Below are 16,971 nucleotides of genomic sequence, written 5' to 3'. Positions count from 1 at the left end.
GGCTCCGCTTCGCTGTCTGATTTGCCTCGCAGTCGGCCACCTGGTTCCTAAGACCTGGGGAGGAGACCGGTGTCATCCCAGAGAGCGTGACAAGCCCAAATCTTGTTTCTGCAGGCTTCAAAAGCAGTGTTGCTCCCCAGTCCGGAGTTACGAATACCTCTCTTCCTTCACACCATACGTTTGTCTTTTTTCTGAATTGCTCTGAGATTTGCCTAGAGAATAATAAGCATCCTTAGCAAATGCTTTCCTTTGCACCAGGAAAGGATTGCACAGCCATTGCTGTTTTCTATTAAAATTGTGTGTTCCCGAACTGTACATTCGCATGAGGCACAAGGGAACGCTTGCTTGCAATTTCAGTGATTTGTTTTGTTTTTCTTCTTTGTCTGAAGCATTACAACAAACAGTGATAAAAGTGGCCGTAAGTGCAGTGTCTTACCTGAACATGAAAGTGGGGCAGATTGTTCACAGCCTTTTTCCCAGTGGCTCTTAGGTTTTCATGAACTATCCATTGCTGGTTTTTTCAATTATTTTATTGAATCCAAGTAAATGTTTGGAATGTAACACTTCTGTGTGCTTTCTGTGAGAAGGCATTGCCTTGTGCTGGATCAGGTTGGTTGGTCTCTCGCACTCCCAGCCCTTGCACATTGGGAAGCAGTGTGTAGTCCTTCCTTGTCTCCACCGTGCTGCCTTCAACATCATACCCCTCCATCAGATTCTTTCTGTGGTTCTTGCTTTCCAGCAGTGAGGAGTGAACCCTTCTGCCCTGGTCTGCCAGGCAGCTGCTCACAGAAGCCACTTTATACCTTTAGTCATTGCTTCAGCTCGAGACCAGAGCTGTGCAGAGGTCTCAGTATAAGGCTGCACCCCAGATTTGGAGGGGTGCAGTAACATTTCCTTTCCCTCGCAATTCCCAGGACTCAGTTTACTCTTCTAACTGTTGTCAGGTATTGAACCACTGTTTTTGTATTGCGCTGCTGGAGTTTCCTTACACACGGCAGCTCTTTTAAAGCCTGTCATTCTGCAATGTAAGGTTAGGACTGTTTGCTCCCATTTCACCACCTTGTCAAGGTGTCCTTCTGCAGACCCACTGCGAGATCTTGTTATTGTAAACACACTGTTTTCTTTCGCACACGCTTTCCTTTCTCGCTCCTCAGATCACTTGTGAACATATGAAGTGAACAGTTCTTGGGAAAGGTCTCTTCAGGCTCATAGTGTGCATGTGCTTTCATTGAGCACATTCTGTTTTCTTCCACTTTTAACTTTTCCTTAATTTCTGAGGTTTCCTTTCTAATCCTGTGGCTCCCTTTTATATTTAGACTTCTCTGTTGGAGACTCTGAAAGGCAAAGTAGGCTGTATCAGCTTTCCTCACTCTAACAGCAGCTGCTTTACCTAGTTCTAGACTTGTATGGTTTCCTTCTGTAAACCCATGTTGACTGTTTTCCATGGAGTAATTATTATGCGTGTATTTATTAGTACAGCTTTTTATTGTCATTTTACAATGATAGAATTTTGTGCAACGGGTTGTGCCTATCTTAAATGTACAGTTAATAGAGCAGGAAATGAAAAGGGCAGCCTAACTTGCTCACTGTTGGTGTTGTGTCGTTTTAGGCTGACATCACCTGGTCTGTGAATGGCATGCCACAAGGGACTATTAAACAGCCCTTGGGGTATATTCCAATCATGGTGAAGTCCAAGTTGTGCAACCTCTATAATCTTTCTCTACAAGAACTCGTAGTGCACCATGAGGAGGAAGAGGTAATGGGGATTTTGTGGGTCAGGAATTTTACCTGAGCAGTATCTCACACTAGCTTCTCCTTACAGGACTCAAGCATTTATGTTTTGTTTCAAGTTTGACGTGCTATTTTCTCCAAATATACCCTATTTATGGTGTTCCACACAGCATCTTGAAAAATTTCTAGTCACAACTCCCTTTAAAGGGATCTGTTTGGTGCTGATACCTGCATTTCAAGGATACGACTTCTCCACTGCTAATGGGCAACTGAGGCTGTGTAGCTGTGAGCAGACCTTTGCGGAGATAAAGATTGGGAGAACAAGCACTGAGGGAGAGATTTTCATGCTCAGTTGTGTTCTGCAGCTTTTTCCTCATCTCCCCAGTAGCATGTCAGCTGTCAGTAATTGAATACAGAACTATTTAGTGCCATACTTTTCACTCAAGAAAAGAGTGAGCAAACTGTGGAAGATGATCTACAATGGCCTGCTATTGCTGCCCCCCATAGCATGCTGCTTGTACCTTCACCCATAGTATTATTTGCCACTGAAACACTTTGTCTAACGACATACTGTATGGGGGGCTATAAATTTATCAGTGTTACACTTGTATGTGACCAGGAAGAGGTTTTCTGCACACGATTTTCCAGGCACATTAAAATGATTTTTCTTCTTCTGCCAGGAAATGGGAGGCTACTTTATAATTAATGGCTTAGAAAAAGTTATTAGGATGCTGATTATGCCCAGGCGAAATTTCCCTCTTGCAATGACAAGACACAAGTGGAAAAACAGAGGCCCTGGTTTCACGGAGTACGGTAAGCAGCACCGTGTTAGTAGCTACTTGAGGACAAACGGGATGACTATCTACAGCTGACTTGTGGTAGTTTGTTTTGGTGTAGCTTTTGTATAATGCTTATTTTTTTTAATGCATACAAAAATAAAGGGTCAATGTCACCATAAGGGTATGAGCATGAGGCAAGTGCTGGCCTTGTGGAAGCCGTCTAAGCCACCTGTGCTGAGTGGGGCGATTGTATTGCAGGCTGTGCAGTACATGGAAACTTGTTATGGGAAAGGTGTAACTAAAACCCTACCTTCAGCAGAAGTCGGTGTAGGCTGCTGAACTGATTACATTGAGTTTGTTTATCCATATGTCACGATGGCAGATGTAATTTACATGAAGCACATTAACTAGATTCTTGGCTATCCCATACATTTGTCAAGTATACTCAGTAAAACAAATTTAAAATTCAATTAAACCAGAAAAGTTACAGCTCTAAACTCTGGTGTTACCAGGTGCTGATTTAACTGGACTCTGGTGCTAGAGCACACACTGTAATTCCACAGCAATTGCTTTTGAGGCAGTGCCAGTTTAAATGGTCTCTTGTTTTATTTTTCTTTGTCCTACAGTGAAGAGCATGGGACAAGACTCAGCTTCAGCTGCACCACTCAAACACAGAGATGTGAAAAGTTGACCCAGAGTGCAATTAGGAAGAGTACTTGTGTGTTACTGAGTCTTACAGCCTAAGGTTACAGACAGAATAGCTGAGGCTTGGGGCTTTCCTTTTCTTAAAAACTGTGTCTTCCAAGCCTCTAGGCTATCTTGAGACATTTGTGCATGAAGAACTGAACTGAGCTAGTGTATTTCTGTAGAATGGGAAACTGATGCTGAAAGTCATCTGAGTCATCTCCCTCATGCTCTGAGCCGTGAACTACCAACATTTCTGTCATGAATTGTCTCACACCTGCTTGGACATGTCACAGCAATGCAGCCAGGTGGTTTTGTATAGCTCATGTTGATCTTTTGTCTTAATTTTTCAGGAGTAGTGATGCACTGCGTTAAGGATGAGCACACTGCGATAAATATGAACCTTCACTACTTGGAAAATGGTTGCGTCATGTTGAATTTCATTTTCCAGAAAGAGTTGTTCTTCCTTCCCTTGGGGTTTGCTCTGAAAGTAAGCAACTAGTGCTCATGCATTCCATGCTGAATAAACATGCAAGTTTTGCTAGGCATTTCTATTTAAATAATGAAGATAAGCTAATTCCGTATTATCTATTTTCAGTCGTACTTCCTTTGCTGACTGAATCGATGCCTGTAATGCTTGGCTGCAGCAGGGGAAGTGTGTGCAGGATCGAGTGGTTGTGGGAGAGGAGAGTTACGCAAAGGTTTCCTGGGTTTTTGTTGCTGAATGCTCTGGATAAGTAGTTCTGGGAGGGCATATAAGAGTTTGCCACCTAATGTGAAAAATCTCGGGAATCTTTAAAACAGAATGACAGCTGAGTGTTCAGTGAGTGAACATTAATTATTAAAGTCAGGTTGTCCTATCCAGAAGTAAATTGATGAACTGACTTATTTTGAAGGAGAAAAATAAAACACTGTTTCTGATTGGAGCTGGAAGCAATGAAGATCTGGAAGGACTTTGAGCACGTTTGATGGATGTAAACTGTTCTTTGAATAGCATGCAAAAGTCTTACTTGAGCCCAGATTTTAAACTCTCCTCTAAAGGCATGCTTTCTCTAGTAGCAGCACCAGAGTAATTCAGCCATGTATTTTACCTACAGCAGCCAAATGTTAGACTAAATCAGAGGCCAGTGAATTTGTGTCTTCTTTATTCAACCTGCTGTATTCACATTACTGTTGCACAATGCATTTCATTTTTTATGCAAAGCTTTGATTCAGCTTTATTTCAAGAAAAGTAGTTACCCAAAGTAGTTGATTCCCTGTTATTTTGATATACAAAGGAATCATACTGACTATAGCTCATGACATCTCAGGATAAGCAGTCAGTGCTGTCTGAATTTGGAATTCTTCTGCAAGTAGTCACTCTCTGAGTTTGCATCCTCCCTCCCTGCATTAATTAAGCTTGGTTCTGTGCTGGATTGCTGTGGCCAGTCCAGGTCCCGCTGCAGCAGACTGCTGCTGTGGCCCCACTGCGCTTCTGGCTGTAATTCTGGTTTCGTCTTGCTGTGTCATCCTGCCAGTGCTCTTTGTTGGACAGGAGGCTGCTCCTTGTCCAGCACCCGCTGCAAGTGCTCTGGCTGCTTCCAAGTTTTATATATTGTGATTACCAAGCAGCAGAATCGAGCTTACATTGCAGTTGAACCCTTTCTTAAAAAAATATGCCTGAGTGTCTTCAGTTTTTCCTGAACTTTTCTGAGACCTACTTAAGTGTGGTAAACAAACAGTTTGCTTAAAGATGAGCCACGTTTGTCAGTAAATAGAAGTCTTTAGTGAGCAACATATTTGCCTATTGTTAAGGTAAAGAAACAACTAGGAAGCCATTAAAACACCAAGAGCTTAGAACATTGGATTTAAGTATGTGCTTTAGTATGTAAAGCACTAAAACTTCCATCCTAGTAACCTTCATCAAAAGGCTAAATTGCCTTTTGGTTTGCATGAGAATAAGTAGCAGCTCAAGAAGCTCAAGACAGTGGTGAATTAATGTTTCTAAGTGAGCTCATTCTGTAAAGATAATAGTGAATCTTACCTAAACAAGGGAAGTCTGTTAATGTAGAAGGTGAAAATTTATTCCAGGGGTGTCATTGGATTGGGAGTACTTGTGATCATCATCAGGCTCTGAATATCCCCTGCGGTACTCTCTAAGCACCTCAGAATTTTCAGTTTGCTTGGTGGAAGGGTATTTCCAGAGGAGTGAAAACCTGAATCAGTGGAGTGCCTGAGCTGTTTTCCTGTGTTTTATGGACAGATGTTGCTGTGACTTTGTTTTTCTGTTTCAGGCACTAGTTAATTTCCCAGACTACCAGATATTTGAAGAGTTGGTCAAAGAAAAGGAAGGTGACACCTTCTACGTGAACTGCGTTACTGAGATGATGAGAGCGGTAGTGGATGCAGGCTGTCTTACACAGCAGAACGTCCTCGAATACCTGGGAAAGAGCTTCAGAGTAAAACTTAACCTTCCTGAGTGGTACAGCAATGAACAGGCTGCAGATTTCATTTTGAAGTATGTGTGTTTGCTTGCAGGAGTGCGTGATGCAGTGTAATTTTATTGAAATTATAGACAGGTTTAAGGGTACTCTGCCATGTTACCTCACACTTGGTTTTCGTGTGCATTTGAAAAACCATAGCCAGTGGCCAGTTTTTCATGGCCCTCCAGGATATTATGATAATCTGTATTTGTGGTGTTCAGAAATACGTATTTTAATGGAATGACATAAGTTTCCCCGAAATTGTTTCAGGAGGGGTTGTCAGTTGTTATTTAGATGTGGTTTTCTGATGTATTTGATGAGAAACATACAGATTAAGGAAGATGTTGTCCCTCAGTCAGGGTTTAGGTTGGTGCCCGGTGTGCAGGAGGCACTTAGCACACAGAGACGGGATCCAGCTACTTGTGTTTGATGCAGCCCTGTACAGAAAGGGGTGTGAGGCGAGAGTTCACAGCGCTAGCACGCTTCTTGGGGTGGGGGCGAGGCTTTATATAGGTTACAGGAAAGGAAAGTTACACAAAATTTGTCCATTGGTCACCTTTGGATTATACGACTAGTGCCCTCCTACTGTAATTTGTGGCATTTAATCAGTTTCACGCAGTCATTGGCAACTATGGTGAGAATTAGATTTATCTTTTAAAATGGTAGAAATGAGATGCTTTAAAACCTTACATCTTCCATGGAATAAGTTAGAAAGGAAGGGAAGAGCTGGATTTGAGACTGTGACAGGCGTTCATCTAAATAATTTCTTTTCCTGGTAAAGTAGGTGTTTGCTTTTTGGGAGGGTTTTTTTAATCGCATGAAAAGGATCATCTCGATGCCCAAGTCCTTAAGTACTTGTAAAGAGGGTGTAGTCAGGTGGCTGAGAACACTTTAAAAGTCCATAGGTGGGCTGAAGCACAGAAATTTGTATAGAGAAAGGTAGGTGAGTAGATTCAGGAAAGTAGGAATTACTGTGATTTCCGTATTTCTAAGCATTGCAGTGGATGATTGGTTTGTGGGACTGTTGTTCTTCCTTTTTTCCCTCTGGTATGTTCTGTACATCTTACTTGCCTCAGCTGGGGAGATAGTAGAGGAGGAATAGTGAAAACATGAATTGGGATGTACCCTGTACATAAGAGTGCTGGAACTGGAACCTATCTGGACAGAACCTGCCTTTGAAGTTCTGTCGTGCTTTGCAGTGAAGTTTTAAAGGCTTCAGTAAAGGGCAACATAGAGCAGAAGTGAAAAGCTGAAAAAATCCTTGCATGCTGATGGAAGAGTATTGCACTTGTGTGTTGGAAGTGATCCCAAGCTTCTTGGAAAGCAAGATAGCAGATTTGGATTATCTGTGGCAGGACACACATAGTGTTGACAGAAATGTTTCTTGATTTGCTACTAGCTTCTAGCTCAGATTTGGGCTGAGGCACGTGTATGTGCTCTGTGTGTGTGTGTTTGTGTATGGTTGATGTCAAAACTATGGTAAAATAACAGGCAAATCTCATTTGTTTACTAGCCCAGACTTAAATATCTGTTTACATAAACAGACATCTAAAATGGGAGTGTGTGAAACCAGTCTTTGACAAGGTTCACCTTCATCTGATCAACCAAGTGTATCCTTAACAAAACTAACCCCTTAAAAAGACAAGTCAATCATTTTTCAGCTCAATCTCTGGGGAGTTCTGTTATTATTTCCTGCAATTCTCATGTAATACTAAGGGCAACAAGAAAAGCTTGTGCTTGTTAGGCTTTTTAGCCGAAGAAATAATTTTGTGATTATTTTGGAGAAACTTGAAGAACAATTAGCATGAAGGGATGGTGTTAATTGTCCTCTTTCTTTCTCTTCCTCCAGCAAGTGTATCTGCATACACTTGACAAACAGAACCGAGAAGTTTTACCTGCTCTGTATGATGACACGAAAGCTGTACACTTTTGCCAAAGGGGAGTGCATGGAGGATAATCCAGACAGTCTGATGAATCAAGAAGTGCTTACCCCAGGACAGCTTTTCCTTATGTTCTTAAAGGTAAGGAGTTCAAGCTTGTGAATAGAATGGTCATCCAGTCCAGACATGGGGACGGGAGAAGTGCAGGAGCCAGGCCGGAGAGTGTGGAGCCCACATGTGCTATACAGGCTGAGAGAATGCTGGATACAACCAGACAGCATTGCTGGCAAGGCCTGGCTGTCTCAGTGTGGGGTGCTAAATCTGCTGAAGAAAAGCCCATACAAAGCTTTGTACAAAACCTGGAATAAAGAGCTTCGTAGCCTTCCAGAGCAAATGAAAGGGCCCCGTTCAGAGTTTGAATGTGAGGAAGGAGGAATACCTATCCTTCTGGTGTTCAGAGAGGATTTTGAAGCAGCGTACTTTGTTGTATCACTTGGTTTAGGAGTGATAAAGGTCTGCCTTGTGCTAGTGTGGCTGCTGTTTTAACGTGGTAAATGGGCAAGAAAAATAACTGCTACCCTTATCTTTAGAAAGTGATGATTCATGATGACATTGTCGCTCTCCCATCTTTAAATTCCGTTTTGTAGCAGGAAGTCGGTAGCATCCTTCTGATTTACATAGTTAATTTCTTGCTGGTGGTATAAAAATGTGATTTCCTAATACATTCCAATTCAATATGAATTCAGCTTATTTCTGGAGATTCCTCATTTTAGGATGCTAGGAGGAAAGTATTCCTGTGCAGAAGCTTAACTATTCCATGAAAATCATTGTGGAATCCTAGTTCCCATGCCGAAGTAAAGATATTTCCCGGAGTTATTAGATAACTCTTCTTTAACCTTCCTTTTCCATTTTAGCCAAAATTTTCTTCAGCATTGTTTTGGTGGAAGACTACATTTATACTGTGTGTCCCTAGCCTTCACGTTTTGGTATCTAAACTTAGGTCATAATATGTTTTTAATCAATCACTGTACTCAGCAGCCTAATCAGTGGAGTTATTCTTGTGGTCAGATTATAACTATTATTTCTCCTTTGCGTTTTGGTTGTTCTTTGTGAAATTCTTCATGAAATTCTCTGTACTTTGCTTGCCAAATTCGGGCAAACAATCTGAGTGGAACTGCTTATGAAGCTGTTGGATCAGTGTTTTCCTTGCAGGTCTGTGTTGGTGTGATACCATCAGCGTTTTGATAAAATGAAGTCAGTGTGGGAAATGTGGCTGGAAAACTGTCAGTTCACTAGGAGATGTCCATCCTGCTGATTTCAGAGGATTTCTGGAGCACGGGCAATTGATGTGAAGCTCTAATTTAAGCTTTTATTTTCTTGTTCTAAATTTAAATCTCTCATTTTTAAAACCGTAGGAGAGGCTTGAAAGCTGGTTGCAATCTGTTAAGTTCGTTTTGGAAAAAAGAACAGAGAAGGTAGATATCAACCTAAATGCAGACAGCTTGGTGAAGGCATTCAGCCTGGCAACAGACGTTACCAAACCGTTTGAGTATCTTCTTGCAACTGGTAACCTGCGATCTAAAACCGGTAAATCTTCAGGCTTAAGAACTCTTTTTTTTTTTTTTTTTTCCCCCTGCTAAACAAAATGAGAAATTATATAACAAAACTGAGCTCTTAACTGAAACAGATGCTTGTATGCAGACCTTGTACTCTGTAACTGAATTAATGGAAGTGATTTGAGGAAAGAGATAGTTGAGGAAAAAGGCAAGATTTCTTCTCAAGCACAGACTTTACGTGTGGTATAAAACAGGTTAGTTGTTAAAGCAGAGCCTCTACTCAGATAAATAGTTGAAACTAAAGTTAGCATTGTCGATATTTTGATTTGTTGTTCCAAAGATTGTTTTTCCTTTAGAAGGTGCAGTGTAAAAGAGACAAGACGCATTTGTTGATTAGGATCACTCCATTGGTCATGTGAGCTTAAATGGCAAGAAACTGCTTCACTCATGTATTTCAGATTTGCTTGGGGCTTCACTGAAATGTCTAGTGTGATGATGTTTTAGTGGAATGCCCACTAGAAAATAAAATGAGATTAGAAGGCCATGGGATTTCAGTAAAAAATACCAGCTGCAAATCCCAAAGTTGCTTCACCAGGCGTGACTTTCACATGTTTCTAAAAGGACTTGGATTTTAAGCAGTAGCTCAGAATTTAAAGTCTCTAGGCCTGTTACAGGTCACTGAGTTGTGACAGCACATGTCCCCGTTTGAGCATCTTTAGGGCTTTCCAGGGGAAAATAGGAACCTGCTTTGTAACATCGTGCTTTATTTGTTAAAGCTGGATGGCTTCCTGACATAAATCTCAATGTTGTTCCCAAGGCCTGGGCATGCTACAGGACAGCGGTCTGTGTGTGGTGGGAGACAAGCTGAACTTCATTCGCTACCTTTCCCACTTCCGCTGCATACACAGAGGAGGAGCGTTTTCCCAGATGAGAACTACAACTGTCCGCAAGCTGCTGCCCGAATCCTGGGGGTTCCTGTGCCCTGTGGATACCCCAGATGGAGAACCCTGCGGCCTGATGAACCACATGACAGCTGTGTGTGAAATAGTGACGGAGATGGTGCCCACAACAGACATTCCGCTTTTGTTATGCTCCCTGGGTATGTTTTGCTGGCTTGATCGTTTAATGAAGCAGTCTTTTTTTTACCTCTCTGCTCTGCAGAAAGGTCCTCCAGATACCAACACTGTTAATTTGAGGTGGTGAAATCAAGTTATACTTTTACTTCTACTTAGTGGTAAGGAGCCTGTTGCTTGTACAGGTGTGCCAAATTTTGGAGAGTGCAAAGTACAGTGTAAATACCTCTTAAGTTGCGTGCCGTAGAAGTGAAGGATGTTCACTTAAGCACAAGAAACTGCACAGTACAAGACTGTAAGAAACTGGACCAAGCAGTGACTTTCTCATGCTGCTCGTGACTTGAATTCAGCTGCAGCTCACCTGTGATGACTGCAGTAATGGGAATCCCCATTTCAGTCAGAAAAATGTGGAGCGGAATGGCATTCTTAGTTGCGCGTTTCATATTTTTCATTAAGTAATCTACAGCTTTGCCCTGTAGGTCTGATTTTTTTGATGTCTTGGAAAGTTTTTTAGTGTGAATTGAGGCCTCCTGCAGAAATAACCTACATGTTTTGTTTGCGTTTTGCATTTCTTCTGCCAACTCTCTCTTCTCATAGGTGTCACCCCCGTTGATGCGACTCCAAGCAAGCCTTATGCAGAGTGTTACAAAGTAGTGTTGGATGGCTCTGTGGTGGGCTGGGTAGAGCAGGAGCTGGCTCCTGAGATAGCAGAAACCCTCCGCCGTTTCAAGGTTTGTTTAAAATATTTCTTAGCTAAACATCCTCAACATACAGTGGTCCAAAATAGGCATGTTTGCAACTTTTTTTTGAATTTTCCCTTTATTATTTTTTAAATCTGACCCAGTAAGTTACCTTTGGCTGTATGTTAGTATTGGAGTGGGCTTTTCTGATTTTCTTGTTTATATCCCTATGTTTGGTCTGTTGGTTTATGAAGTCATCAATTTCAGAAGAACTTTTATTCTTGAAAAAGGTCAGATAGACATATTTTGTCCTTTTCTTGGTGGAGGGTGTTCTAGAAGCATTTTTTAAATCTTTTCTCCAATCTTTTTTATTAGTTGCTACACCAGTGGTTGGCGTTTTCATTGTGTACTCTTTTAGATGTAGCTTAACTAAACCAGCACTGGTTTGTGTTTCTAAAATGGTATTTCTTTGCACAAACAGATAACACAAGAGAAGAGATTTCCTGCACGGGCAGAAGTGGTCCTTATCCCAATGACGGGAAAACCCAGTCTGTATCCCGGCTTGTTCATTTTTACTACCCCTTGCCGGATGGTGCGGCCTGTCAGAAACCTGTTCTATGGAAGGAATGAATGGATCGGTACTCTGGAACAGGTGAGGTTTGTGTGTTTCCTGTAGAAAGTGCTATTTCAGAAGTACCCGGCATCAAAAACAGTGTTTTGGAAAATATTTGTGAAAGGAGCTGAGGGTGGGACATAGGGAGCTTGTGTCAAAGAGCTAGAATAGGTCACAAAAGGGTTTTCTCATCTCCTGCTAACTTGTTTTCAGTAAATGTCTTAGATGGAATGTAAGTGGTCTTTTTGAAATACTAAAATCTGCTCTGTGATTAGGTAGTTAACAGCTGGCTGATAGTTTTCTTGTCTGCTAATGCCCTAAAGTGCAGACAACGACCACAGCCAAAACTGAAATCACCCTAACGCTAAACCATCTCCTGAAATGGATAAAAAAATGCTGGAGGCATCTTTTTTTCACTTTCTTTCCTTTAAGAGAAGTAAGTAAACAAGCACTGTCTGACTTGATGCTTGCAGATCTTCATGAACGTGGCCTCGCTGGAGTCAGAGGTGGTGCCTGGAAAAACCACTCATCAGGAGCTCTTCCCTCACAGCATCCTGAGCGTGGTGGCCAACCTCATCCCCTTCTCTGACCACAACCAAAGTCCACGAAACATGTACCAGTGCCAGATGGGTGAGTACTGTGTTATCTCATGCTGCAAGTCCCTGGGCGTGTGTTGTAAGAGACAACTGACAACTTTTTGACAGAGATTTAAATTGATTTATTTGGTTGTCTGAAAGCAGTTGGGGATAGGTGATGCAGTGAAGTTCAATCAGCTAAGGTGTAAATCACGTGCAAGAAGCTTATTAAAAAAAAACAACACACAAACAAAAAGGGCAGGCTAAGAGAAAGAATATTACTTCAAGAGAGCAGGTTTCATTACCTTGGTAGGATCACTAGTATATTGCATTTCTGACAATATTTTCAGAAGGATGTCCTTAGAAAGCTACCACTTTTTCCTGCTTTTCTGAAAGTACCAATGTGACTATGTTCAAAACTTGTTTTCCTTGCCAATATGCCTATACTGCAGGAGCAAATGCTTTTGGTCTGGAAATACGTAAGAAGTGTCTTCACTATGGCAAGCTTTGGGGAGAGGAAAAGACAAAACAAAAAAACAACAACAACAATAAAAAGGGGAAAAAACAACAAAAAGCATCACACCAACCTTATTGGAGATTTTGAAATTGCAGAAAAGACACAAAATTACAAATAGTCCTTAGGAAATGCTATGAAACGAATTGAGTGTTGTGGTTCATAGAAACTTTTATAGCTGGACTTACGGCAATGATTAAATTCCAAGGGCTTTAAGATTGAGGCCTCTAAATTGTAAGAATTTGCAGGTTTCTTCATAACAAGATACAGGGAAGATGAAACATAATTTTGAATTGATCCTGAATAACTTCAGCTTGCTTGCTTGCTTTATAGGAAAGCAAACCATGGGGTTTCCAGTTTATAACTACAAGGACCGCTCAGATAACAAGCTGTACCACCTTCACACGCCCCAGAGCCCTCTGGTGCGGCCCAGCATGTATGACTACTATGGGATGGACAGCTACCCAGTCGGCACCAATTCTATTGTGGCTGTCATCTCCTACAGCGGCTATGACATGGAAGATGCAATGGTAAGCCGCCAAAAGGAGAAATCCTGCTTTCCAGTAAAGGAATTTGATGTGGGAGACTGGGAAGAAGGGTGGTACCTAGCTGAGAAGAGCCTGTTTTCTGTTAGTGCAAAGACTCCGAGAGGGGAGATACAGGAGTACGGTGGTTAAGTGCTGTTACTGCAGGTAATGCTGGAGGTACTGAGAGCAGAGCGGAGCTCCTTGGCAAGGCAGTGGGCTCTCAGCGCTGAAAAATACTGGGGTTGTGGGAGCTTTGGGCCTTTAGGAACGGAGACTTGCTGGGAAGTTTTGTTTAGGAAGGCAATATTAATAAGGTAAGCATCTAATGGGAGCAGAAATGCTTTTTTTTGTTGAAGTCATTAGCAAGTCTTTAACAGACCTTTGTTTCTTCTTTTTAGATTGTGAACAAATCTTCCTGGCAGAGAGGGTTTGCCTATGGAAGCGTTATCAAGATGGAGAGCATTGACCTTTCCCTTAAAGCCAGCAGGTCAGGTGATAATTTAGTGTTTGGTGTCAAGCCTGGTGATCCGAACGTTACGGGGAAGTTGGATGCCGATGGACTGCCTTTTGTTGGCTCTATCCTGCAGCCTGGGGACCCCTTCTACAGCTTCATGAACCTCAGCACAGGGGAGACTTTCACTGTGTACTATCCGTAAGTACAGCTGGTCCCTCCTGGCTCCACACACGCGGTGGTGAGCAGTCTGGGAGCAGTTGGCTCTCAGTATCTTTTCCTCAAGGTGTTGTCTTTTCATCTCACATGATAATGTCCATGTTTTGACCAAGAGAGCATGAGATTCGTCTTGTAAGTGGCTCCCACGGGTGTATCACTGTTTTCTCTAAGCCAGTGTGTGCTGACTTATCCCAGGAGGAGAATTTGCGGCTGGTAAAAAGAAAGAACTTGCAGAAATATTTTGCTGTCTCCCAAGGACTGTTTCTCTCCCATCCCTCACAGTCATGTTCTGCAGCTTTTTGTTAATGGACTTGCATAAGGTCTAAAAAAACAAAACACCAAACAGAAAACCCAAACAAAGTGCCTGGTCCCAGAGACTTGCCAGAAAATCTTGTAAGCAAGGTTCTTACAGGATTGGAGGTTTATTAACACTGCAGGTTCCAAACTGCAACTATAGCCCTCTGTCCTCCTGGAATATTTCAGGGATGAGTTTTGTAAGATTTTTGGACTTCATGTAAGAGAGAGAAAGCTGCTGAGGCTTTCATTAAAATTGTCATCTTAATTCTTTCAGGAAAGGGAAGCGAACACTTTTGACAAACCCTGATACTTATAAATGTATCCTGCACTCCCAGTTGTCTGTACAACTCCAGGCCTTACCTGTCTCTCTCTACAGCATTGACAGAGAGAGGGTAATGCTGTGTAGTTATTTGTATTGTGAAGGCCAGTTAGTCTGAGAAGCACTTGGATAACACAGTAACTGGCATTACTGGGAAAGTTATTGTTTATTACTCCATAAGAGATGGTGCTTTAGCTGCGCTGCAGAGACTGTTGTGTACCCATAGAATTAGTTATCCTGGCTGTAGAGCAGGGCTGAGAGATTCAGCATGTGGTCATGAGGATCTATAAGCCCAGCCTTGTCCTTGCACCTGCAGAGCCCTCTTTGGCTCTCCCACCCAGTGCTCCTGTTCTCCAGCTCTCTTGTGCCAGCCCAGTCTTAATTCTGATTCCTTATCTGATCCCTTTTACCTCTGTGCCATTCAGCTTTTGTTCATTCTTGGTCCAAATCGGGTAGTTACTTAGGTTCCTACAATACAGAAGAGGTTTCCATCTCTTGGTGTTGGCTCCTTCCCCCTCTTTGCCCCAGAGTTGTGGGACCGTTAAGAGGGGTTTCTCCCTATGGTCTTAAGTGCTGCAGATGCTGCTAGATTTTATGAGTGGCTTGGAAGAGAGAGCAGGCAGAGGCTTTGAGTTCAAAAGTTCAGACAAGCTTGGAAGAGACTTATAAAGTACAGGGGTTTTTTGTTAGGTTGTTGGTTGTTTTTTTCCAATGGCCTGTACCCTGGTTGCATTTGGACACAGCAAAATAATAAGCTCTGAAAGAGCAGCTAAACTGAGGTACAGACCTTCCACAAACACTCTGCTCATTAGGACCTCGTGCTTTCCTCCCTGTTTGGCACTGTTCTTTATTGTGGTATCCCACCAAGATGGTGTGGATTTATTGGGGGTAAGGAGAGGGAATGCTGCCTTAACTCGGAACAAATGGCCCTGGGATGCAGTTCGTCAGATAAAGCGCAATACAGATGAACCAGCCTTAAATGATCTTTATTTTAAAACACAGGGGGCACACTAACCTGATGACCTGAGAGTTGTAGCTGTGCTTCTACTATTTGAAAAAGCAAATGAACAGCAGTTGTGTGATGCTATTGTATTCCTTCATTGCCGTAATTCTGATGCAGTCTGATTTCCCTCACTACTGAATGGTGTTGTTCAAGAACGGTGCTGTTCCCCAACTGTCCCAAGGATTTTATAAGACTTAAGAAGTGATTTTGGTTTTTTGCTTCCTTTCCCAGCTAAAAATTATTAGCACCTCTGACACCTTTGCCGTTGATTGTTTTTTTCCACCTACACAGGAATAAGGAAGTTGGCATTGTGGACAACATCAGGTTGTGCAGTAATGACCGTGGCACTGGGAAATTCAAGAAAGTTTGCATCACAGTGAGGGTTCCTCGAAATCCAACTGTCGGAGACAAATTTGCCAGCCGTCATGGACAGAAGGGTATCCTGAGCCAGCTCTGGCCGATTGAGGATATGCCGTTCACGGAGAACGGGATGGTTCCAGACATCCTCTTCAACCCTCACGGCTTTCCCTCCCGTATGACCATCGGGATGTTAATCGAGAGCATGGCTGGGAAGTCGGCAGCGCTGCACGGCATCTCCTACGACGCCACTCCCTTCACCTTCACGGAAAAGAACTCCGCTTTGAAATACTTCGGCGAGACTTTAGTGAGCGCGGGTTATAACTTCTTTGGGACGGAAAAGATGTACAGCGGCATCAGCGGCCTGGAGCTGGAGGCAGAGATCTTTGTGGGAGTGGTGTACTACCAGCGCCTGCGCCACATGGTCTCAGACAAGTTCCAGGTGAGAACAACAGGGCCCCGAGACACTCTTACCAACCAGCCCATCAAGGGGAGGAACGTGGAAGGTGGGATTCGCTTCGGCGAGATGGAGCGTGACGCTCTGCTGGCTCACGGCACGTCTTTCTTGCTGCAAGACCGCCTGTTCAACTGCTCCGATGGCTCCGTAGCCTATGTCTGCACAAGCTGCGGCAGCATGACCTCCCCTGTGCTGGAGAAACCAGCACACTCCTCCTCTGTGACGAGCAACAGGAGGTACTCCTGCTCTGTCTGCAACGAGGTGGATGCCATCGAGATTGTCCCTGTGCCCCATGTCTTCCGTTACTTTGTGGCCGAGTTGGCAGCCATGAACATAAAAACAAAACTCAACGTGGAGTAGATCTGTCCTGGCAAGGTTTCAAGCGTTAAGTCAGTTCTCAGGTTCTTCAGACGTTTGCAAGATTAATTTGATGTTTGTATGGAAGTGGGGCGGTCGCCAAGCTGTATGGGCGAGGAAACGTGGCTCTGTTAGAAGTTCAGTTTGTGCTTCTTAAAGGATCACTAGCTGTCGAGATACGGCGTATGGAAATCAAGCAATATCACTGCTCCCACCAGGCTGCTGGGTTGAGAGTGGTGGAAGTTCTTTGTTCTCTGCGTGCTGGCTGCAGCTGCAAAGATGAAGAGGTCATGAAACGGCATGAAGTGAATGCTCGAAATGACGGAAAAAGAGATTTATTTTGGTGTGTTTTTTTAAGAGAAACTCTTGCAAAACGTATGCCTTTATGATGGATACGTGTTAAAGTGATTGGACATGTTTTGCTTCTTTTCAATATG

General features: G+C 42.8%; 1 protein-coding gene across 1 annotated transcript; it reads left to right on the top strand.

Moving 5' to 3' along the window:
- Nucleotides 1-1,615: 1,615 nt before the first annotated feature.
- Nucleotides 1,616-16,537, top strand: POLR1B (polymerase (RNA) I polypeptide B, 128kDa). The gene is made up of 13 exons (XM_009875798.1): nt 1,616-1,756; nt 2,412-2,544; nt 3,548-3,684; nt 5,468-5,691; nt 7,506-7,677; nt 8,952-9,123; nt 9,910-10,191; nt 10,763-10,896; nt 11,327-11,497; nt 11,932-12,088; nt 12,881-13,077; nt 13,473-13,726; nt 15,655-16,537. The coding sequence occupies exons 1-13, from the start codon at nt 1,637-1,639 to the stop codon at nt 16,535-16,537; spliced, it is 3,036 nt and encodes a 1,011-aa protein (XP_009874100.1). The 5' UTR covers nt 1,616-1,636.
- The last annotated feature ends 434 nt before the right edge of the window (nt 16,538-16,971 follow it).

The sequence above is a fragment of the Apaloderma vittatum genome, unplaced genomic scaffold (assembly GCF_000703405.1).
Source record: "Apaloderma vittatum isolate BGI_N311 unplaced genomic scaffold, ASM70340v1 scaffold26490, whole genome shotgun sequence".
Classification (NCBI taxonomy): Eukaryota; Metazoa; Chordata; class Aves; order Trogoniformes; family Trogonidae; genus Apaloderma; species Apaloderma vittatum.
This window is presented reverse-complemented; position numbering and strand designations above follow the sequence as displayed.

Excerpts from the sequence above, each read along its gene's own strand:
- POLR1B (XM_009875798.1), top strand. The coding sequence starts at position 1,637 with ATGCCACAAGGGACTATTAAACAGCCCTTGGGGTATATTCCAATCATG. Across the intron at positions 3,685-5,467 it reads CCTTGGGGTTTGCTCTGAAA|GCACTAGTTAATTTCCCAGA; the intron begins GTAAGCAACTAG and ends TTTCTGTTTCAG. Across the intron at positions 5,692-7,505 it reads GCTGCAGATTTCATTTTGAA|CAAGTGTATCTGCATACACT; the intron begins GTATGTGTGTTT and ends CTCTTCCTCCAG.